Source organism: Amblyomma mixtum, chromosome 2 (assembly GCF_055824585.1).
Source record: "Amblyomma mixtum isolate Tamu chromosome 2, ASM5582458v1, whole genome shotgun sequence".
Lineage (NCBI taxonomy): Eukaryota > Metazoa > Arthropoda > Arachnida > Ixodida > Ixodidae > Amblyomma > Amblyomma mixtum.
In genome coordinates this window covers 312,440,564-312,465,406 of record NC_143013.1, presented here as the reverse complement: position 1 = coordinate 312,465,406, position 24,843 = coordinate 312,440,564, and the positions used below count along the sequence as shown (strand labels likewise).

At 49.0% G+C, this 24,843-nt stretch overlaps 1 protein-coding gene across 1 annotated transcript in view; it reads left to right on the top strand.

Annotated features, from left to right (window-relative positions):
- Positions 1 to 24,843, top strand: part of LOC149364998 (uncharacterized) — a 104,932-nt gene that overhangs the window by 77,585 nt on the left and 2,504 nt on the right. The window contains exons 20-22 of the mRNA XM_089570229.1: positions 11,121 to 11,193; positions 12,256 to 12,309; positions 14,037 to 14,109. Of these exons, the coding sequence (XP_089426355.1) occupies positions 11,121 to 11,193; positions 12,256 to 12,309; positions 14,037 to 14,109 (200 nt within the window). The remainder of the gene's footprint in view (positions 1 to 11,120; positions 11,194 to 12,255; positions 12,310 to 14,036; positions 14,110 to 24,843) is intronic.

The window sequence follows — 24,843 nt, the reverse complement described above, 5'->3', positions numbered from 1 at the left end:
GCTTTCTGCTTGTCTGTTGGTGCAGTTCCGGAGCTTAAGGGCTTTTGTTAGAAAATAAACAGGCACAAGGTATACGTGTCCTGCTCTGGCAATACCTTTGAACAAAAATGTGTGCTGTCACCGCATTTTTTTTTTTTTTGCAAAGACATGTCAAGCGATAGACGCGCAAGAAGAGACCGTATTCTACTATTGCTAACAAAGTTCAAGGATATAATACAGAATCTCGCATATAGGTTGCGAAAGCATGAAGTACTTGACTGTTTAAAGGAGTATGTAGCGAAGTATACGCTTCGTTAAGGGAAACATTTATTTGACTCGACGTTTCGATACGAAGACCGATCTTTTTCAAGAATGATTTGTCTTCGCCGGTGTTTCCCCTTTTATAGGGGTTGGAAACAGAACAGGTGAGCGAGAAACAGATATAAGTAGATAGAAGTAAAAGATATACATTTTGCACATTTATCTGTAAATGTATATTTTTTTTTTACTTTTACCTACTTATTTCTGTTTCTAACCAAAGACTGATCGAAACGTCGACTCAAATAAATATAAATGTTGCCTTTAACAAAGCGCATACTTCGCTGTATATATATATATATATATATATATATATATATATATATATATATATATATATATATATATATATATATATATATATATATATATATATATAGGGGAATGAGGGGCTCGTTATAAATATTGCCACGTATCATTGCAGTGTGTGTTCGTTCACGCTCAAGGCAGCAGGAAAGGGTCGTTATCACTTTTGTTCGTGGCGCGAGAAGCGACCAGACTAATCTCGATTGTTCGCAGCCATCAAAGGCTGCATCTAGGTTTTTCCAGATTTCTGTAGATGATCTTGTCTTGTTATCTGGAAGTTTCCTTGCCGGCTTTAAATTGAGCGATGCCGGGAGCGGCGGACATTCGTAGTTCGACGACCGAGGAGCACGCTTGATGCTTACGCCGCCGCCGAGTGACTCAGTGCTTTTGCGGGCGCAAGTGAGCCCAAATAAAGAGCTTCGTTTCCAAGACTGGTTGGTGTCTTCCTGACCGCTGCACTGCCGTCACTACAACGTGACATCTGGTGGAGGTGCGGGGTAGCCTCCCATGTTCCGGACACCCCCTACAAGCCGTGACGCCAGCCCTTCGAGTCATTCACCGCAGGACCTGAGTCCAGTCCACCGCGCAAGCCGACGTCTGCTAGGAGACGCACCTGAGTTCGGGATTCTGCCTGACCCTACCCGGAAACGAAACCAGCAGGAACGTTCACCATGAGCTTGCCCCAGCCGACGGCTCCAATCATTCTTCACCAGCCCCGGGTGCCACCAACCTTCGACGCTTCGCCTGGCACCGACCCCGAAGAATGGCTGGAACAGTTCGACCGTGTGGCTGCCTTCAACAACTGGGATGATGCTACGAAACTTAGGTACGTCTTCTTCTCCTTGGAGGGACCAGCAAAAGTCTGGTTTGAGAATGAGGAAGCTAACCTCACGAACTGGGAAACCTTCAAGGAGCAGCTTCTAAAGACCTTCACGAACGTTGTGCGAAAGGAGAGAGCCCAGCAGCTGCTACAGTCTCGCATACAACACCCAAACGAGACCGTTGCTGTGTACACTGAGCAAATGAAGCGTCTCTTCCGGCGTGCCGACGCAAACATGAAGGAAGAAGAAAAAGTAAGGTTGCTCATGCGAGGAGTTAAAGAGCAACTCTTTGCCGGCCTCGTCCGAAACCCACCGAAAACTGTCGCGGAATTTGTAGAAGAGGCATCCACGATGGAAAAAACTCTGGATGCCCGAGCCCGCAAGTATGACCGCCAGCAGCGCATTTTCTCAGCAAGCTGCCTGGACACCGCTAACAGCAATGACCTGCGGGATGTTATACGTCATGTTGTGCGAGAGGAGCTCCGACGATTGCTGCCAACGGGAACGCAGCCGCAAATTTCATCGCTCACTGACGTCATCCGGGACGAGGTTCAACAGGCCTTGGGTGTGACGCCGACACCCACGCAGCCTCTGCAACCCCCAGCCATGACTTACGCCGCAGCTGTGCGCCGTCCTGCCCCTCGACGACGGGACCCAAGCCCCTATCGCCCTCAGCCAGCTGCGTTGGACCGCCGCCCACTCGCCCCAACCCGCCCGTCCTACGAGCGACGCGCGCAGCCGAGGAAATGCGACGAGTGGAGAACTCCCGACCAGCGCCGCCCACTATGCTTCCACTGTGGCGAAGCCGGTCACGTCCTCCGGCACTGCCCATACAGAAGACTGGGCATCCGAGGGTTCTCTTACGACGCTCCACGACCCCGACCCGGCCAGCGACCAGCCGAAATCGAGGAGTTTTTGCGTCGGGAAGAATACTCATCGCCGAGCCGCCTATCACGTTCCCCGTCGCCATCGTCCCCGCGCTTTGTTTCTCCTAGCCGAGGTTACGCCTTGCGTGGACGCTCCCCCAGCCCCCGAAGGTTATCTAGCAGAACTTTTTGCTGGGCTAGTTGGTCCATTCTGCGCGAGTTTCGCTCAATAAATTCAGTTGTCAGTCAGCGCTCTTTCCTGTCACTTCCTCGTTTCGCCTTCGGGCTTCTTCTTTCGCGCTGTTTTCACCAATGTCAAATCCCGAAGGTTAAACTAAATAAAGCAGCCTCTGGAGGTGAGGTTGCTTCTAAGCGCAATGACAAAGATCCTCCATCGACGAGTACTCAAGACCATGCCTCAACTACGACGACAACACCGACGACGACGACACCGACGACGACGACACCGACGACGACGACACCGACGACGACGACACCGACGACGACGACACCGACGACGACGACACCGACGACGACGACACCGACGACGACAACACCGACGACGATGATACCGACGACGACGACGACACCGACGACGACGACGCGGCGAGATTTGAAGCTTTTACCGCTGCCCAGTGAAGTAACGTCGCAGTACGCCCACCGCAGCCTCACTACTCGACGAAGCCGAGATCGGACACCGAAGACAACGTACAATACGAGAACGCGAACAAGTGACCTTGAAGTTACGGTCGACGGTCACGCGGTTACTGCCTTGGTGGACACGGGAGCTGACTACTCTGTCATGAGTGGCCCACTCACTGTCCGACTCAGGAAGGTAACAACAACCTGGGATGGCCCGCTGATTCGCACCGCAGGTGGCAACCTGATTACGCCGTCAGGACGCTGCACCGCGAGAGTTACTGTAAATGGGAGAACCTATGCGACAACCTTCCTGATCCTACAGCAATGCTCGAGAGACGTGATTTTGGGAATGGACTTCCTGAACGAACATCGGGCGATCATCGACCTTCGATCTAAGTCGATCAAGCTTTCCACGGAAAAAGCCATACCTGTTGCGACGGGCGCGACTAATCACGTTGCCTTAAACGTCCTCGATGAAGCATTGAGCATGCCGCCCAGATCAAGTGTTCTCGTCCGCATAGGTACTGGAGACATCGAAAATGCCGAAGGTGTTATCGAGGGGAACACCCAGTTACTCCTGGATCGAGGATTGGGCGTCGCGAGAGCAGTCGCCGAAATCCGAAATGGCCAAGCCCAGGTGTTCCTAACCAACTTCACGGAAGAATACCGGCATCTAAACAAAGGTACGACGGTCGCTTTCCTCGACAAGCTGGCAGACATCAGAGACGTATTTGCCCTACCCGACCAACCCGCAGAACCATCTGATCAAGGCCATCAACCCACGTTCGACATCAACCCGGCATTACCCCGGAGCAGACAAGACCAAATTCGCAGTCTTCTTCAAAGGTACACCGATTGCTTCTCATCAGCATCGAATGTGCGACGAACCCGGCTTGCCAAGCACCGCATTGTCACAGACGAACACGCACGACCACTGCGACAGAGCCCCTACCGCGTATCGCCGCTAGAACGCCAAGCTATCCGCAAGCAAATTGAGGAAATGCTTCGTGACGACATCATACAGCCATCGAGGAGCCCCTGGGCAGCACCGGTCGTCCTAGTGAAAAAGAAAGACGGCACCCTTCGCTTTTGCGTCGATTACCGCCGCCTGAACAACATTACGAAGAAGGATGTCTACCCCCTCCCCCGCATCGACGATACACTGGACCGGCTGTGCAACGCTAAGTACTTCTCATCGATGGACCTGAAGAGCGGCTACTGGCAAATTGAAGTCGACGAAAGAGATCGCGAGAAGACTGCGTTCATTACGCCAGACGGACTCTTCGAGTTCAAGGTGATGCCATTTGGCCTCTGCTCTGCCCCAGCGACGTTCCAGCGAGTAATGGATACGGTGCTCGCAGGCTTGAAGTGGCAGATTTGCCTAGTCTACTTAGATGACGTTGTTGTCTTCTCCTCAAGCTTTGAAGACCACCTCAGAAGGCTTCGGATAGTGCTGGAAACGATCAAGTCTTCAGGCCTGACACTGAAACCAGAGAAGTGCCACTTCGTCTACGAGGAGCTGCTGTTCCTTGGTCACGTCGTAAGCAAGGATGGAGTTCGCCCAGACCCCAAGAAGACGGCTGCCATCGCAGAGTTTCCACAGCCTAATGACAAGAAGGCTATACGCAGATTCCTTGGATTGTGCGCTTATTACCGACGATTCGTCAAGAACTTTTCTCGCATCGCTGAACCTTTGACCCAACTTACCAAGGCTGACGTGCCTTTTAAATGGGAAAGGCCGCAAGAGGAAGCTTTCAACGAACTGAAGCGCCGCTTACAGTCCCCTCCTGTGCTCGGGCACTTTGATGAAAACGCCGAAACCGAAATCCATACCGATGCAAGCAGTGTGGGCTTAGGAGCGGTGCTCGTTCAGAAAAATGGTGGAGAGGAAAAAGTTATTGCGTACGCTAGCCGTTCACTGTCGAAAGCCGAAGCCAACTATTCGACGACCGAGAAAGAATGTCTCGCCATTATTTGGGCCACGTCGAAATTTCGCCCCTACCTGTACGGACGACCATTCAAGGTTGTGAGCGATCACCATGCTCTGTGCTGGCTAGCCAATTTGAAAGATCCCTCCGGCCGCCTTGCCCGTTGGAGCCTGCGTCTTCAAGAATTCGACATAACTGTAGTCTACAAATCTGGCCGCAAACATTCCGATGCAGACTGCCTATCGCGAGCCCCCGTAGACGCAGCACCGGAAGAAGAAGACGACGATGCTTTCCTAGGACCGGTAAGCGCCAGCAGTTTCGCGCAGCAGCAACGCTCGGATCCTGAGTTGCAAAGCCTAGTTGATTATTTGAAAGGCAAGACCGCATCGCCTCCCCGGGAGTTCAAGCGCCAACTGTCGTCCTTCGTCCTTCACAATAATGTCCTCCTGAAGAAGAACTTCGCGCCCAACAGGACAGTACATCTTCTTGTCGTGCCCAAGAATCTTAGGCAAGAAATTATGCAAGCATGTCATGATGAGCCGACTGCAGGGCATCTCGGGATTGCTCGCACGTTGCACCGCATCCAGGAGAAGTACTATTGGCCGCGGCTAGCTACCGACGTTTCCCATTATGTGAAAACGTGCCGTGAGTGTCAGCGACGCAAAACGCCTCCGATTAGACCAGCCGGACTCCTGAACCCCATACCACCTCCAACTAAGCCCTTTCAGCAAATAGGAATGGACCTCCTCGGCCCCTTTCCGACTTCATCATCAGGTAACAAATGGATCATCGTGGCCACCGACTACATGACCCGATACGCCGAAGCAAAAGCGTTGCCTAATGGTACCGCAACGGAAGTCGCAAAATTTTTTGTCGAACAAATTCTCCTGCGACACGGCGCCCCCGAAGTGCTCATCACAGACAGAGGGACGGCATTTACAGCGGAGCTGACGCAAGCCATTTTAAAGTACAGCCAGACAAGCCATCGGAGGACAACTGCCTATCATCCGCAAACCAACGGACTGACAGAGCGTCTGAACAAGACCATCGCAGACATGCTCTCCATGTACATCGACGCCGAACACAAGACGTGGGACTCTATTCTGCCCTACGTGATCTTCGCCTATAATACTGCCGCCCAGGAGACAACCAGGTTTACTCCATTCCAGCTGGTATACGGCAGGAAGCCCACGACAACACTCGACGCAATGCTCCCGCACGTTTCTGACGAAGACAACCTCGACGTCGCCGCCTACATTCATCGCGCCGAGGAAGCCCGAAGACTTGCGCGGCTTCGCATTCAAGACCAGCAGCACACCGACGCCCGACGCTACAATCTGCGCCGACGAGACACCGATTACAAGCCAGGTGATCGTGTCTGGATATGGACGCCAGTTCGCCGCCGTGGATTGAGTGAAAAGTTGCTGCGACGCTACTTTGGCCCGTACAAGGTTCTCCGTCGCATCGGTGACCTCGACTACGAAGTCATCCCCGACGGCACGACAGCATCTCAGCGACGCCGCACACGCCCGGAAGTCGTACATGTCGTACGCCTGAAGCCATATTATGAACGCTGAAGGACTGGAAGTTTTCATTGTCCGTGTTTATTTTCATTTTAAAGCATCGAGACGATGCTTCTTTGGAAGGGGGGTAATGCCACGTATCATTGCAGTGTGTGTTCGTTCACGCTCAAGGCAGCAGGAAAGGGTCGTTATCACTTTTGTTCGTGGCGCGAGAAGCGACCAGACTAATCTCGATTGTTCGCAGCCATCAAAGGCTGCATCTAGGTTTTTCCAGATTTCTGTAGATGATCTTGTCTTGTTATCTGGAAGTTTCCTTGCCGGCTTTAAATTGAGCGATGCCGGGAGCGGCGGACATTCGTAGTTCGACGACCGAGGAGCACGCTTGATGCTTACGCCGCCGCCGAGTGACTCAGTGCTTTTGCGGGCGCAAGTGAGCCCAAATAAAGAGCTTCGTTTCCAAGACTGGTTGGTGTCTTCCTGACCGCTGCACTGCCGTCACTACAACGTGACAATATGACAGAAGCCAACAGCCACAGAAACCATGGGGCACAGGGGTTTTTAATTTCTTTATTTTATTTTGTGGTGTTGATCAATTTAGAATATTACTGATTATGTTATCGCTTAAAGCTAATTTATTAGAAAAGCAGAAGAAAAAACAACCACATGCCACCGATGGGATCCGAACCCACGACCTCCGAATTACGCGTCCGGTGCTCTACCTCTGAGCTACGACGACGGCTGTAAAATCTTCTGCTTTCGGGGGTATTTATGTTTACAAGTAACCTAACCTTGAGAGTGTTCATCAGCGCCACCCACGTTCATAAGCGGTGGACGTAGAACGTCCTGAGCTACCGCAGGTGTGACGTAGAACGTCATCGAACGGAGAGGGTGGAAGCTGCGTGAGAACCCTCTTATGCTTCCTATGGCGTCAAGGCTGCCAGAACCGTTCCACCCTCTCCCATCGATGACGTTCTACGTCACACATGGGGTAGCTCAGGGCGTTCTGCGTCCGCCGCTTATGAACGTGGGTGGCGCTGATGAACACTCTCAAGGTTAGGTTACTTGTAAACATAAATACCCCCGAAAGCAGAAGATTTTACAGCCGTCGTCGTAGCTCAGAGGTAGAGCACCGGACGCGTAATTCGGAGGTCGTGGGTTCGGATCCCATCGGCGGCATGTGGTTGTTTTTTCTTCTGCTTTTCTAATCAATTAGCTTTAAGCGATAACATAATCAGTAATATTCTAAATTGATCAACACCACAAAATAAAATAAAGAAATTAAAAACCCCTGTGCCCTTTGGTGTCTGTGGCTGTTGGCTTCTGTCATATATATATATATATATATATATATATATATATATATATATATATACACAAGCCATTTCTTGGCAGCTGATTGTCACTATAAGACAAAGTTACCAGAAACTGAAAAACATAACAGGATTTTCGTTTCGTTTCGGCTGGAGGACCAGCCTTTTCCGAGTTGGCATTCCTACTCACCCACATCCATACTAGTTTCTCTTGAAATGTTGCCTCCTCCTTGCGCAGAGGTCGAGCGCTTCACGCTTGTCTCTAAAATGCGGTAATGAGCGATATCTCGAAGGTCACTCCCCTGCCTTTCTGAGAAAGCAATGAGGTGGTGTGGAAAGGAATTTTCCCCTTTTATTTTCTGTCATTCGCTCCTCCCGAACACCTGCATCCACGTTAGGGGATCACCTTTTCAAGTTGTCATCAATTCTTTCTCGTCTTTTTCATTCTCCCCCTCAATTGCTTTCCCTGGTGCTTTACGCTACTCCAGTACCTGGCGCGTGCTTTAAAACCAGCGTGATTCGAATGCTGTAGTACACTCAAAAAAGGCTGGTCTTCCAGCCGAAACGTCGCAAATTAAAGCATGTTTCTCAATTTCTGGTGATTTTATTTATATGCGAAATTGAGAAACGCTTCACTTATGTAAGCGTTTATTGCGAGTCGACGTTCCGCACTGAGCCTGTCCTGTCCGAAATGTCGACCGCAATAAATATTTACCTAAATAAAGCGTTTCTCAATTTCGCATTTTACCTCTAGCAATCAAGTACGTTTATCTTTTTGTGCTACATCTCTTCGAAGGCTGCTAGCAACGCTTCTAAAACAGTTTTTTGGAAATATCCCCTTCATCCGCCAACATGGGCAGTAATTGGAGAATCCCAGACGAAACACCTGTTCAACCATTTCGATCCCTCGAATCGGTGCTCCCCAGCCTTCATTATTCAGCCGGGTGCGAAGATCAACAACCTTTGGAACCTGCTGGACTTCGTATCTCTATAAGTGAGCGGTTTGATACTCCATTTGGGGACGAAGGACCTGAACAGCGACGACATCCATGCTACGATTGAGCGGTACGCAGAAGCTTTCAATGTCATCCGCACGGAGTGGCCTGAAATGCAAGTAATTTATGCAACGTTGGGTCTACCACGTGCCTCAAACCACCGGCGACGCTCTAGTAACTGGCACTCAGTTGAGAGATTCAATCGTCAGGCTGAGAGATTCAGTCGTCAACTTGTTGAACTTTGTCATCGAGACCACATTGTCTTTTTCCTGAACCATTCTCCGGAGGTCTTTCCCCCAATCAGTGTACTGCCTGCAGATGGAGTGCATCCAAGTTTTTGTGGGGCTTCGGTGTTGGCGTGGCACATTTACAACGTTCTCGTCGACTACCATCGGCATCGCCTGAGAGAGTGGCAAGATCATCTGCCAGAAACAGATGATTACACCCGGACCACCGTGGAGTATCCCAACCGAGCAGCTCCTAGCTACTCTGAGGTCCTCACTAACCACCAGAAAAAGGACAGACAAGGTGGAACCCCACACTTTCCGACACCACACCTGAGACGCATCGACAGGTGGAGGAGGATCGAACACCTGTCCTACAAGGGTGTCGTCCCAAGAGACCACTAGAGCACCCAAGGCTTTTGCGCGAGGGGGACACTATATATATATATATATATATATATATATATATATATATATATATATATATATATATATATATATATATATATATATATATATATATATATATATATATATATATATATATATATATATATATGCCTCTTAGAGACGAAGAGTCATCAGTGTGACGAGGAGTGACCAGCACCGGCTGGCTCACGACGTGATCAACTCAATGATGAAGCGAGTATGACTGCCGCTCCGACTGAACTTGTTTACCATGCCACTGAATTGCCACTGAAAAAACGCAGGTAACCGCAGAAGCCCATGAGTGATAGGGCAGATTTGTCGCAGAGGGGCAGTATGCTCTGCATCATGGTCTGGGGAAGCGCCTCCAGTTCGAATTCGGTTGCCGAAGTTGGGCCCTGCCGGAGGATGCAGACCAGGGTAAAGTGGCCGTGTCAACAAGCAGGCAGATGTGTAAATATGCACTCGCGTAGTTGTTTTGCTCCGCAGTGTGGCATGAGAACGGGGCGACGACGACGACGCGAGACCGGGGGACTTGATTGATACAGCTGGGGGTATAAAATAAAAAATGAAACAGAACGGAAGTATTCGTCGGACAATTTAATGGCTAAGAGTTTTAATGGGTAATGAATGATAATAATTTTACGAGTAAATTTCCTCCTGCCTTGGCCAAAAAGTAAACAAAAAGAAATAAGCAGTTTCTTGCTGCGACATTTTCAAGTACCCTCGTGACTTTCTTTTTTTTTTTAGATTCGAAGACGATGCCTGCATCTATATGTCCGCACTTGAGATTGTTTCCGCTACGCGCTGCTGCTTCAAAACTTATTTTCACGCCACAGTGTCGGCACTAACTGAAACGTATATTCACCGTCATTTGCGTTGCTTATTGGACATTACAATTATTTGACTACGGAGCGAACGTGGCCGGGAAGTAGGGCTATTTTGTATGTAAATCCCCCTTCATTCGCAGACCATGTGGCGTGCACGATTATATGCAAGGCGTGAGACGCAGTTCTTGATGAGCTTTTTCGAACATGCAAGGCAAAAATGAAGGGTGACTCCTTAACGGTGTGACGCCATAGCATTAATGGGTTAACGTCCATATATGCGGAATAGGTCTATCTTTACTTTACATTCATAGATCCCCGGGAGCCCTCATACCGCTCCTGGAGCAGTGGTGCAGCGGTTAAACGATGGCCCTGCGATGGCAGGTGCTGTCAGCGGTGGGGTTTGTGCGACCCAGGTTGCTATTCCCGAGCAGCCTCTCGCTAGCGATCATTAACTGCCACCTGTTACGGTGGGCAGGTTGTGAAGACGCCACAAGATCAAGCGACCGAGGTGGCCCATCTGCTACCTAGGTTGCTTCTCTGGGAAGTTTTCTGTGGCCATGATTTTCTTTGATTTTCGCTCACGGCCGACGACGCCAGTTTTTCTGCGGCACGGGACCCTTAACACTACCGCAGCAAACCGGTACAAGAATATGCGAACAAACGAGCAAATATACTTTTATACTTATGCATCCGCACCGTGATAGTCTTCCGCCGTGTTTTCTCCTCGCTATTTCTAATCCATGAATTCGTCCGTTTTTCTCGAATGAATGCATCCTTTTCTTGGCCTTCAGGCGTCAGGTATTTAGCATTCATGTCAAGATACCAGGGCGAAAGGGCGAACCAAAGGAACCTCTTTGTCTGCAAATGTCAGACCTCCCATAGCCGGCGCCGGCTATCGCAGCGCTGTAGCGGTGCTCCTGTGCCACAGCGAAGCCTCTTTTCGTGACCGCAGTCACCTGCTGGTCGGACGTGTCGCGGAAGGAGAAACTGCGGGAGTGCCGCATCAAGTGCCGTCGACCATGCGGGTGAGCCTTCATTTCCTACTGCCCATGTCCTTCCTCAGTAATGGTCACGTCGTTGTCGATTTCCTTCAACGGCGTTATTGTTTCGTGGCTACATCCTAGCAGTTCACTGATCTCACAGAGTGCAACCAGGGTCCTCCCTGCAAGGAGCGTGAATCACGAAAATTGCACACGACACACACAATATAAAAGCATACATGGAAGTAGAGGTGGCTAGATCAGCGCGGACAAAGCTTTACCGGTGGTTCTAATAACGTAAATGAAAAACTTTCGCTTCATTACTGGCAGAAATTCGGCGCTTTATATCTATTTGCGTGCCGAGAGACCACGTAAAGAACATATATAAACCAACTCCCAGACTTCAAGGCCGAGGGAAGTGAAAGTGCCAACTGCACCACAGCTCACTTCCACGTCCATACTCAATCCCGCCCATATCACGTGACCGAAACGTCGCATTCTCTTTAGCCAAGATTTGAGCATGGCAGTTTTAGACGACGACATACGACGACGCCGGTGACTCCACTTATTCTGGTGAAAATATATTCTGCGCAGTCATGACTGCAAAAATACCATGTCTGTAATGAGCAATACCATGAAATACCGCCACTCCAAAAGATATCGACGAGTAACGGCCGCTTAGGCGCAGACTTCAGAGGCGGGAACAGCGTCTGCACCGACGGTACCATCAGATGAAAAAAAAGAAAATGATGAACGCAGGGTTTTCGCTGCCTCTACGTGTGCTTTGTTCGAGAAGCACTCTCCAGTACGCGTTATTCGCATGCGACAAAGCGCGCTACTTGTAGGCGTGCAAAATTTTGTGACACTGCCAATTACGAAGCTGATTGGCCGCAGTCCAACCAGTTTCTCCAGAGTGAAGATATACGCTCTCGTTGCTTGACACGTGCGTGCACGTAAAATGAACGCAGGGCGAAGTGAAAGTCTCCTAGGATTTATCGCGACTGCGTTTGCGCGTTGTTCGAACAGCTCCAGCCTTCCTTTGCGCAATCGAGCTGTCCGCTTTTGCAATAAACACTCTCTCTCCCCATCTATTTGTCTCTTTTGCAGGACGTCGGTGTATGCCGCGAACATCTTTGGCAGCGACTACAAGGACGCAGAACCGTGAGTTGCCGCACACGATAGGTGGTAAGAGGGAAATGGCGCCACGCAGTTTGCGTTGTCAGGAAAAGCGAACCACCCATCCGAGTAATATTCCCTAGGCGCGACCACGTTAGGTAACTCCCAATAAATAATCATGAAGATTTTCCTTCTTTTTCCTTTGCAAACTCCGCCACCTCGTACAAGTGCAGGGGAAAAAAATTACATTGAGAATTTTGATGATAACAAAAGATGCTTAGGTTAACTCGACAACACTTCGAAATTGCGCAGACCGCCAAATAGACACGTGGGCGTAGTTTAGCACAGTAAACTGGCAATTAAAAATGGCTTGCGCTGCTCTTTTTACGTGTAGTACAATTACTCGATTCCTTCACGCGCTTTCACTTGTCTCCGATATCATAATTATCATCATCATCAATGCAATCTTTCTCTCTTCAGCTGAATTTGTAGGGGTGCTTGACGGCCACAACTGTTTTCTAAACTTGTATAGCGTTAAATATTATTAACATTAAAAAAACACGATTCACAGTTCAGGAAGTTAAACACCAGTTTGCAGAGTCATTCTACAAACTGAGAGAGAGAGAGAGATAATGCTGTACGGGAAACAAAGTTTCGTTTTCCCCAGTGGCGTCCCATTCGGTAAGTTTTCCTGCTTGTTTTTAGAAAATTTTAAGAGTAAAATCTGGCGAAACGGAAATTTTTACGATGTTTTAACAAATTTGAAGAGCCAAAGCTGTCTTTTTCCTAACTGCCTGAGAAGCTGTTACAAAGAAAAAGGATCTGAAAGGCCTAACTGAGGGAATCATCGCTTACAGCGTGGAGCATTACTGGTTCTCCCAACTTCTTGGGTGAAATAAAAATAAATAACAGATAGAAACCGCAGAAAAGCATGCTGTAACTAAATGCTAGAATCATGTTTATGATGCTTCCCATGGTTGCGGTTGCCGGGCCAGAAAAACCGAGGATCAAGCGCTTGAAGCAAATCTGCAAAATTTAAGAGGTTCCCGACGCTTAATATTATTCTGCATTATTGCGTTCTTGCGAAGTCGCAGAACTAGCGGTTTCACCCCAGGGCGGAGGCTTTCTCTCAAGTTCCTTTTTTTTTTTTGCATAAGAAAAGTAAATCAATCCAAAGCCATTTCTCGTTAAGGTTCACCAAACCTCCGTGCAGCAAGTCGCGCGCAAAGCAACGCTTTTCACTTACTGCATCACCTTGGAGCCCTCGCGGACGACGCGAGGTTCGTGATAATCACCCGCCCATAGAAGATTTCAGTTTTCCGTTTATAGACTGCATTTCCTTCCTTCCTTCCTTCCTTCCTTCCTTCCTTCCTTCCTTCCTTCCTTCCTTCCTTCCTTACTTCTTTCTTTCCTTCTTTATTTCCTTCCTTCCTTCCTTCCTTCCTTTCTTCCTTCCTTCCTTCCTTCCTTTCTTCCTTCCTTCCTTCCTTCCTTCCTTCCTTGTTTCCGTTATTTTCTTCCCGTCGTCCTCTCTCCCTCCTGTCTTCCCTCCTTCCCTTTTCCTTGCCTCCTTCCCTTTTTTCTTCCTTTTTTTTCATTCCCTTTTCTTCCCAAACCATAAAGTGCGGAGCATGAGCTACGGGTCGAGGCCTGAGCGCCACGTAGCACAGACATACTCCGGTGTTAAAACTACAATTCGCAGGAGACATTGTGCAAGGTAGCAAGGTAGTACGAACCAAACATTTTAATTTAAATTTCTTCAATTCTCACAGGCATGAAATCTACGTCGTTCTCATGCTCGGATCATACCGGAGGAAGATCATCGAGTCGACAGCCATGCTGACGGTAAGATTCGATGCCACATAGCTGAAGCCGACTGCGTTTCTTCCTTTCATTGTCAAATATTTCCTTTCGCTCTGGAGCGGAGAGCCGGAACCGTCATCTGGACAACTGTAGCGGCGTTATTTTGTTCGTGAGTGGCGTGCGAAATGCGCTTTATCTTCAGGCAGTTTCAGCGTCTGTACGTCATCCCATTTGAAACCGGTAAGGAAAGTTACCTCACAGATACCTTGAGTGACGAAGGCTGAAACAACTGGGAACATGCCAAGTGCATATCCGAAACAGTGATATCAGATAAAAATGTCTTAATTATTCTTTCCTCGGGGGCTTTCACCGCCTCGGACGATTGCAGAAGTGCCTCATACCCTGGAGAAGCACCTTCAATCTCTTCCGTTGTCGCTTGTCTTAAGTTTCACATGCAAGCGAAAATGCAGGCGAATCCTGCCGCCACGGCGCAAAAGCCTGTTTTGAGTCGTCGCGGCGGTGAGCGGCGAGGTTCCAACAAGTCGGAAATTTTCGCTGCGACGCGCCGCTCAATCGCTCAGTCGCTTGCATGTGAACCAGCCTTTACGCTCTTGCTGGGCGTCGAAATCCAAATAATATCCAAGTCACGAACGATGCAAAGAAAAAAATGTTTACCTCCACATTATGTTAGCTAATATAACCACTATAACCACGCTCATGAGCTAATAGCAGATTTTTAACACCATAGCGTTACGGGTGCCGTTCAGCGGAAAACCCGATGTCGTGACGTCATCCCCAAACAAAATCCCAGCGTCATGACGACGACGGCGACGCGAGCGAAATATCCCCACAGAAGCAAAGTCACCCATTTGACACCTAGGTCGCGTGACCTTCAGACGTCATCACAACCTGCCCGCCAGATTGTGAGCAAAATGCCACCGCGGCAGGTGGCAGTTAAAATTAAAGATTCGTCCCGTGACGGTGCTCGGGAAGGAGCAACCTAGATCTCACAATCCTCACCGGTGGCACCCTTCATGGTCATCAGGGGGAGACGCCCGGTTTAGAAGAGCTCGGGCATGCCTGTGAGCGGCTTCGTTTCCTCCTGGCAGTTCCAGGTGACCGGGAAACCAGATGACTGAGGCTTGGTTGGGTGGATGCTTAGTCAGCAATGACAACCCTGACCTGTGAATTAATCCGTTATTGAAGTTGCGACAGGCGTTCTGGGAATCCATGAAGGGTGCCGCGACCTAATAGGTTTATCAGTGTATGCTGAAAACCTCGCGCCATACAGAACAGCCAGAAAGGAGTACCCAACACCCCATAAATCCCTCAATAAGTTAGGAGACAACACCATTGGGAGACTAAAAACCAACACATACCCAACGCCAGTTAAATTACACCAGTGGTGTCCTACACTATACTCTCCGCAGTGCCCACACTGTGGAGAGGTAGCTAACCTCTACCGCATGGTGTGGGCATGCAAATTTAATCTCCTAGTTGACCCCATTCCAAACCCCTCGGAGGAGCAGTGGGAGGCTATTCTGCTTAGCGACGATCCTGACCGTCAGCACTGGCTGGTGGGGAGGGCAAGCGCAGCAGCAGCAGCCAGTGGACTACCGGACTAGGCGGCCCACCCGCATGTTCTAAGAGTATTGAGCAAATAAAGATGTTTTCAATTAATCAATCACTCAATCAATCACCGGTGGCTGTGTTTGAAAAGCCACCTGCCGGGGCAGTGGCGCATCGCTTAGCCGCTGCACCACTGCGCCATGAGTGGTACGAGGACTCCCGGGGATCTATAAATATAGTGTAGAGAATGACCACTTCCATATATATGGGCATGTAGGCAAAATCTAGGCGACAGAGAAGGGGTACTTACGTGGAAGGGGTCTCTAGCGTTATCGCATTGTACTCTGAAGGGAGGTTAAGCGTTATGAGATAGTGAAATCAATAACAGTATCCGTGTCTGTGAAGTGATAAGCAAAGAGGACCCCATGCAGGCCTCTGAAAGGACCCATTAACGCTGTCGCACCATACCATCAAGGCGGAGCTTAAATGTCCCTCAGCTTTTGTTAGCGGCGCTAAAATTTGAGAAATTCGTCTGTTGCCAATTATCAACAATTAGCTTTAGGTCTGTCTTGTGCAGCTAGTCCGAAGTGTCCAAAAACGAAATCGAAGGTCTTGATCCAGCTCCAAGGCCCAGAGACCGTACGAAAATGTTTGTAAGGCAAATGTCTTCCTATTTTTTCACAACAGTTGTCACAGAATTAGAAACGATATTTTATTGGACGCTGGCTGGAAGTAGCACATTCGCGCCACCTTTTTCGCTACGCAGCTTGCTCAGTGACATGAAAGATTTTGATCGAAAAAACACTGGTTACGGAAAACAAGGCCCAACTCAAGTTTTACGGAAAATATGTTGACATAAAACTTTGTGCGCAAGCTCCATGTAGCAATACACGGCGTGCAACATTAAACGTTAAAGGTAACCTCGCATTTCTGTGCGATCTTCGCGCTTACCAAGGTGCTATGGTCACTAAACAATTTGATCGAACTTCAGAAGCCGCAGCAGCTGGAAAAACAAAAAGGAAAACCTGTATGCTGTGGAACATAGTCAATTTGATCTAGGTTAATTATAACTGACGCTTTCACGCCGTCAAAATCAGTTGTATTAAAAGGGCTCCACTTAATTCGAACTCTGCATAACACGATTAAAATTCTGTCTTCTTCGACACCGAGTTGTCGAGAGTCAGCTGCAGTATTTAGAGGAAGATGTTAAACCTTCACATTGGGAAAAAAACTCTTCCTTAACATGCATCATTCTTCAACAATCGCTACATCCAGTTAAGCAAAGTGCAATGGCACCATGATGCTGCATCATGAGCCTTGAATGCCAACAGAATTTCGAGTTAGCTGCGCCACAGTCGTCGCAGTCACTCAGTCGCCGTAATCCATGCGCGACTTCCTCTTCTGCCCAGTTTCTCACGGGAGTGCTCGCTGCATATTCGCCAGCCTTTTAACGCAAACACTTGCTTATGAATGCACTGAATGGGGTGTCATTAAAAACGCCACTGACGACGCGTCACGCGCAGGCGCAGGACGAGAGAGTTGCGCCTGTCGAGTCAGCTCAGGCACGACTTCTTCGCGCGCAGTGTGTCCCCTGCTCCATTAAGTATAGACTTCTTCCGAGCTGCGCACCTATGCAGAGCCGCTTCCGTCGCTCGAGGGGCGCGTGGCTAACGGTTCCTTGCGGCGTGCCGACAGGAGAGGGGACACGGTCTCGCCGACAGGAAGAAAGCCGACGACACCGGTTGAGTCCGCTCTGCCCGGCACGAGCCGGATTGAACCGGTCGAGGCGGCCCGCGTTTTGCCGCGTTCTGTCTCACGAAAATGACTCCTCGGGGTCATTTTCGCTCCTTTTCGGTGCGGCCTTTTATTCTCGCCCAGTGCGTGGCATTGTGGGTGCAGTAGTCTCCGCCCTGAGGGGCGCGCCCGGAAGCGGCCGCATGCAACCCATTCCAGCGCAGGAAGGGAACTAAGAAGGAGCCCGCCGATGCCAGAGGTGCACCAGCGCACGGCAGAGGGGAATTCGGAGGTAGCATTTGCCCGTAGACAGTAGGTGGGACGTTGCGATTCTATACAGCCCTGTTCAAATAGGACTATTGGTGGTGGTGGTGAAAACATTAAGAAGGGACAGGAGGTATGTTTGGATCAGCCCGTAAGGGACCGATCCTTACAAACACTAGGTTGAGGTCCCTAGTCTGGGACCCCAGTGGCGGTGGCCGCCGCCCGGGCGCGCCCGACTAAGGCTTGTTGGGCCTGTAAGTCGTGGCAGCCGAGCAGGGTCGCCTCCCAGTCCTCCCGGGTTGGGTTGGGGATGGGGGGAATAGCGGGGTTGGAGGGGCAGGCCCGAACCATGCGATAGGTACTTTTGGCTAAGATCAAAGTGTAGGACTATTGCAGGCAACCGCCTTGGATTTTGAGCAAGTGATTTAGTCTTCAGTCGTTCCTTTACAATTGGACTCCACTTTGTTTAAACAAACACCCGCTCAGGGCGTGATAATTCCTTGCCACCTTGAGCATTTAAGCCACGCGGAGCAACCCTGATGCTGAAAGAATTCAGTTTTAGGGTAAATCTTTGAAGGAGGGGGCCATGGGGGTGGGGAGATATTTACTTACCGTGCGTTCTGTGCTGTACTCTTGGCGCAGTGTTTTTGTCATCCTATTTCCACAATATCCCTCGGAAATAAACCGAAGGATAAAAATGCTACTGTGTACAGGCTACGCTAGGTCGTTTTGCAGAAAATGCAGGCAATATTTTTATGCAATCTTTTTCGTGCAAGTCCTGCTACTAAACTAAAAAGTCACCCAACGTATTCTGCCTTCACGTCATGATGCTAAGAACTGCACCAAGACATTAACGAAGCATTAAACACGAGACACGTGCATAAAAAATCCGTACATCCCGCCATAAAATAAAGAGAAGAAAACGCAACAACTAGCTTAGAAGCGAAAATCCTTCGAAAGCGCTCTGCGCACGCTGTCAGCCTGACACGCCCTTAGCGGTAACGACGAAGCTGTCGAGTACGTGAATCAACCAGGCCGACAGAACGCAACACCATTAGCGTAATACAGCTTGCAAAAGAGACAAGAGAAATGGAAGCGGTCTATACGCACGCTGTCGAGGCAGCGTGTATCATTAAGAGTGGCAATTAATTATACCGAACAGCACTGAACGCTCGTAGGCCTCCTCCGACGAATCCTACGCGCCCACTCGAATCATGGCGAAACTGCGCCAAGATCGGCTTTTAAGACATTCAGTTAAAACGCATACACAAAACTCCATTAAGTAACGTCTTCCTCGTACAGCATGCATTTGCATTCTGAAGGAGCACCAAGTAGATTGATTAAGAACATAGATTAGATTGGGAAACTCTCTCGTCGGCTGAGTGCGGCATTGATACAGCACTCGTCTACTGATCCGGAGTACCTGGGTTCCAACCCGGCCGCGGCGGCGAAACGCAACAGGCGTTGGTTGTATGATGTGAGCGCACGTTAAAGATAACCAAATGGTCGAAGTTATTCCGGAGCACTCCGCTAAGGCACCTCTTTCTCCCTTCTTTCTTTCACTACCTCCTTTTTACCCTATCCTTTATCCACCGAGATGTGGGGCAGTTACTACACCATTTCTTATCCCCCCCCCCCCTCCAGCCCCCCCCCCCCCCCCCCCCCCCAAACACACACAAAAAGAAACAATTTGTTTAACGGCACTCGCCGCCGTGGCTTAGTGATTAGTTCGTTCGGCTGTCGAGCCCGTGGACGCCTTTTGCGGTGCGTGTGTCTCTCTTCATGTGCTGTGTCGTGTGCGCGCAAATATTTCCAAAAGTAGAAAACACCAACCCGCCCACTGCATGCCGCTAAAGAAAGCAAATTGACCGATCTCATCCGCCGCTCTTTGCAATATTTCTTGCTTGTTTCCCGTCGACCCTTTGGTCGTCCACACTGTGATGTCGTCCGCATAAACTGACTCTTCCTTTAAAAAAAAAAAAAAGAAAATAAATGTTTTCACTACTACTACTACACAACCCGCCCAACATACAACACTTCTCAGTAAGACGAGTTTCTGGCTACGGCGGACACTTTTGGATGCAGCCGAAATACGAAAGTCACCCTTATGCTGTGCGACGTCGGTGCAGAGTAAAAAAAATCCAGGTGGTCGAAATGATTACGAAGCCCTCCACTACGGTGCCTTCTCTCTTCCTGCTTCAACTCCCTCCTCCGCTCCTTCTCTCAAGGCACGGCCGAGGTGTCCACCAAGAAATGAGGCAGTTAATGCGTTTTTACATTCCTCAAAAAACCAAGTTAAAGAAAAGTTCGTCCTGGTCCGCAGTTCAAACCAGGGACCCCCGCTTCACCGCAGCAGTCGCTCAAGCAACTGAGCTAACCGGGACGGCGAGCTTATGGTAGGGCGAGAGCGGACCGATCATAACTGGAAGTGAGAACAGTGTTGGTCGAATATTTGCAAATCTGTGCGCTCGGTTTATGGGGGTTTACCGTCCCAGAGCGACTCAGGCTATGAGGGACGCCGTAGTAAAGGCCGCCGGAAATTTCGACCACCTAGAGTTCTTTAACGTACACTGAAATCGCACAGTACTCGGGCCTCTAGAATTTCGCCTGCATCGAAATTCGACCGCCGCGGCCAGTATAGAACCCGCGTCTTTCGGGTCAGTAGCCGAGTGCCGTAACCCCTGCGCCACCGCGGCAGCTACAAATCTGTATGCAAAAAAATGGCCTGGCTTAGCTTATGGTTAAGCCTAGGATGCGAAGCATACCGCCGGCGGAGGCTGCGCGTCCGCAAGCGAGCGCACGAGTTGAGCCCCAGCTTTCACAGGATGGATGGATGGATGGATAGGAGCGCCCCCTTTGAAACGGGGTGGTGGCAATTGCCACCATGCTCAGCTTTTCTTTATTTATTATTTTTTTTTGTTTACTGTGTTGGCAATTCTCATTAAGATTCTCCATCAACTTTTCCTACGGTTTCCTACTATTCTAACCTTATGCCACATCTCTGCTTTTCAGCCACCAATCCTCCAATCGCTTTTTGCTGACTTCCACTGCCGATTTATTTACATGACCATTGTTATCTTTAAACACTAGGGCCTCAGAAAGAGTGACTGTGCCTGCATCGACATCCGGATGGATACCATCACATTTGATTATGAGGTGTTCAATTGTTTCCACAGATCTACCACACACTGCACATGTGTCATCTTCTTCGTTAAATTTCTTTTTGTAGCTGCGCGTTCTAAGACAACCTGATCTAGCTTCAAAAAGTAGGGCACTGCCTCTTGAGTTATCATAGAAAAATTCTTTCCTGATCTGCTTTTTCCAGAATCGATATAGTTCTACACTATGTTTCTTTTCCATTGAATTCATCCAATTTTTAACTTCCGCGTTTTTAACCTGTCGTTTAATGCTCTTTCTTTCTCCGTCCTCATGACCGGCATACTTACTGGTTAGTTTTCTAGTTCTTTTCCGCCACTGTGAGTCAACGTTCTTTCTGTATAAATATTTAAATACCTTAGCTGCCCATCTGTTATCGTCCAATTTCCTCAGGCGTTCTTCATATAGTATTTTACTCTTAGCTTCCCGTGCCTCGAACGATGCCCAGCCCATATCCCCTTGTACTGCCTCGTTTGTGGTTTTGCCGTGGGCACCTAGTGCTAATCTTCCAACAGCTCTCTGATTTACGTCTAATCTCGACTGAACTTCTGCCCTTAAGCACAGAACCGCATTGCCGAAAGTAAGTCCCGGCACCATTATTCCTTTCCAAATACCTCTTAGTACTTCATATTTGTTGTACCCCCATAATGCCCTATGTTTCATTATCCCGGCGTCTCTTCGTCCTTTTGCCCCAGCTGTTGTCACGTCACAGCTGTTGTGACGTCAGCGCCCCTAGCGGAAGGAGCGGGAGTTAAGCCGCCGGTGGAGGCTGCGCGTCCGCAAGCGAGCACACGAGTTGAGCCCCAGCTTTCACAGCTGTTGTGACGTCATATCACGTGGTGCGCCGATGTAGGTCAAGTGGTAGCTACGCGGCCGCGCGCGGCGCAGCAAGGAAGAGCTCGGTTGTGCGGCTAGTATGCTTCGCATAATAATCGTATGACTGTATCAAAATCACCGCACGAAATGCTGCCGGTTAAGCACGAGGCGCGAGAGACTCTGACGATGTCCGAGTGGCCTATGACGTAACGTACTCCGATCGGCGATCTGGAGCGAAGAGCGTGTCTATATGGGCGATTTGGATTGAGACTCTTTGTCATGACTGAACCGCGACGGTATGGTCTCCAGACTACCTATAGACACGTGCTCCTTCGCGGATCCTGAGACCAGATCGCCGATTGGAATGCGCCATAAGGCAACTATAACCGCAGCTAATCTGTTTGCGCCACTGTTGGTTTAAATCCAACTCGGGGTGATCTTTTTTTTTTTTTGATGGATACCTTTCGGACGGAAGGTTTCGAAATATAAAGGATAAGTTCGCCCTCCTGTTCAGCGTCAGGTTCTCCCCTAACTTCGGCTTCATGTTCTGACGATGCATGTGCGCCTTAATTTGCCGAGAATGGGAGTAAAAGCGCTTCATGCTAACCCCTTTATTCTCTGTTTATCATTTCGACTCAAGACAGATATTTTTCAGCCTAAACAGCATATCCAGGCCTCAAGAAACCAAGTTCGTTAGTTCTGTAAAGGAAAGTGCCTATGGTAGAATTTATCTGAAATACAAAACTTCTGACCACCTCTCAAAATAGCTGAAAACTGTAGTAAAACACCAGGATTTATGAACTCAGCACTCTATAGATCGTGGAATCATGGTGTTCTTCGAAGATGCACATGACGCAAGAGATACAGAAAAAAAAAATACCTTTAGTATGACAAAATTTGTCAATAAGAAAATGGCGGTAGGCGAGCCAAAAAGCGCACTGTATGGTGAAATATATTTTGCTGCGTTGGCTAGTTGTGATAAAAAGCGCCCTATTTTAATGGTTAAGCATGCTAATTTCGCCTGAAACGAAAATATTACAGCTAGCTAGAGCACGCTCTGAAAAAAAAAATGCTGCGTACTTGCAATATCTGCAGTTGTGTACAGAGCGCCTTGAAGAGTTTAAATGCCCCTGTGTTGAGATTCTCGGTCAATGTTAAAAAACCCAAGGTGATAGAAATAGCTCCAAACCATGTACTGTGCGCGGCACGCACCCCTTTCCTGAGCCCACCTCTGGAGGAACGTAAATGTCCTTTAGCGTTTCTCTCATTTAAGCAAGGCACTGTAAATCCAAACCTAGTCCTCACAAGGTGTGTCCGGTGACCACCCATCCAGATGCCGTCAGTTAACACACCGCTATCAGTGTAGCCATCGCCATATGCGTAATCGAAGCAAGGTCAGCCTTCACCGTAAACACGGGCGCAGCTTTCGCGCTGCGCAGCATGCACGTGTAAGCTTAATCTGCCATCTCGGCGTTCCCGCAACGCAGTTCCGTTGACTACCGACGCCAGCGTTAGCAATGCGCTTGATAGTGGGCGGCGGGGCTATATATATGTTAACGCAACGGTCTCAGTGTCACCAAGTCGCAGTGTCGAATAGAAAAATCAGACGCGGACAGAAAACTGGCTTCGTGCAAGAAACACCGTGCATTTCTTTTTTTTTTTTTTCTGCGTGCGTCCGAGAAACGAGAGAGAGAGCAGTAAGGAAAGAAAGGGCAATATCTTGAGGGATACACACCAGCGGAAGAAACGCAGTGCTTTGCCAAGGTGAGCGCCATGCCTAGTTGTTCGCCTATCGAGTCAGATCTGTGGAGGTGCGAATAATTACTCAGCAGGCACCTGAAAGGTGTCGGTATCACAGTGTAGAGCGCAGAGTGCCAGCGACGAACACGGCTTTCCGGTTTTTATTTTTTGTCCGCTGCCACAGGTTTTGTGCCAATTCGATAGACCAGGCAGAACGAATTTTGTTGTTTCTTTAATTTCTTTATCCGGTTAAGAATCACTGTCATGTTTAGAAGCTGCGCCAATTTGGAGCCAAAGCCACGTTAATTGAAAATTTTTGTAATCTCTTGATCACGGATAAAGAAAATTACAGAGCGCTTTAGTGCTCTTACTAAGTGCGGATAACAATTCTCCCCCAGGCCGAGCCAGTGCAGGAAGATTGAGTGGCGAGAAAGGTAAACAGACTTCTGTTCCTGCGCCAGATAAAGCACTGTGAGATTCGTAACCGTACTGACATCCATTTGCTTACCTGTTAAATTCCCTGTTGCGGAATGACTCAATATGACAACTACTGCACTGTCATCTTCAACAAAGCAGCAGTAATAAATGCAGTAATAAGGGGGGCAATTATTGATTAGCATCCACTCAAACGCTGCCATACGGCTACAAAAAAAAATAGCTGTACAGCTTTCACAGAAATTTCGTAGCTAACAAAAATTTGTCCTGAACTGGAGTTCGAACCCAGTATCATCGCCTGGCCGCCGAAGCTAGCCAGCACGACTAACAGATGGTAGGGAGCAAGCGAATTGATCAATAACTCGAAGTGGGAACAGAGTTAGCCCAATTTTTAGGAGAATCCTCCAAGGTGTAGTAGATTTGCAATAAGGAAGTAATTACTCCTTAGCATACACCCAAACGCAGCCATACGCCCACAGAGGAAAGCTGCACGGCTACCGTCTGCTAGCTACCTTGGTTAGCTCAGATCGTGAAGCGACTGCCCTGGGCAGGCGTTGGTTCCGAGTTCGAGTCCTGGACCAGAACGAGTTTTTCATTAGTTTCTGTGGGAGCTGTATAGCCTTCCTTTGTAGCCGAATGGCTACAAAGGAAGGGTGGATGCCAGTGGGTGGATGCCAGTGAGTAATTACTCCCTTAATGCAAATCTACTCCGCCTTGGGGGGGGGGGGGGGGGTCCCTTAAACGTTGGGCTAAATGAATACAGTGTCAGAGCTCCACTGACGTGCGCATAGTTTCATTCATCAGGGGGCGATGGTGGAAGCGAAACGAAGCACGACGGTGGCGATGCAGTTGCGTCAAGTTAGCACGCAATCAAGACAACATTGTCAAAATATTGGTGCCAAATTGTAGGAACTTTCACCACGCTTTGAACGCGCACTCTGCGCCATTTTTATGAGGCTTGTTCGGAATTCGTCACAGCGACCGGCGAAAATTTCAAAGATCGTGATCGAGCAATAAGTTTATTATATATTCGTTGTTCCACCCGAATGAAAATGTGTTGTC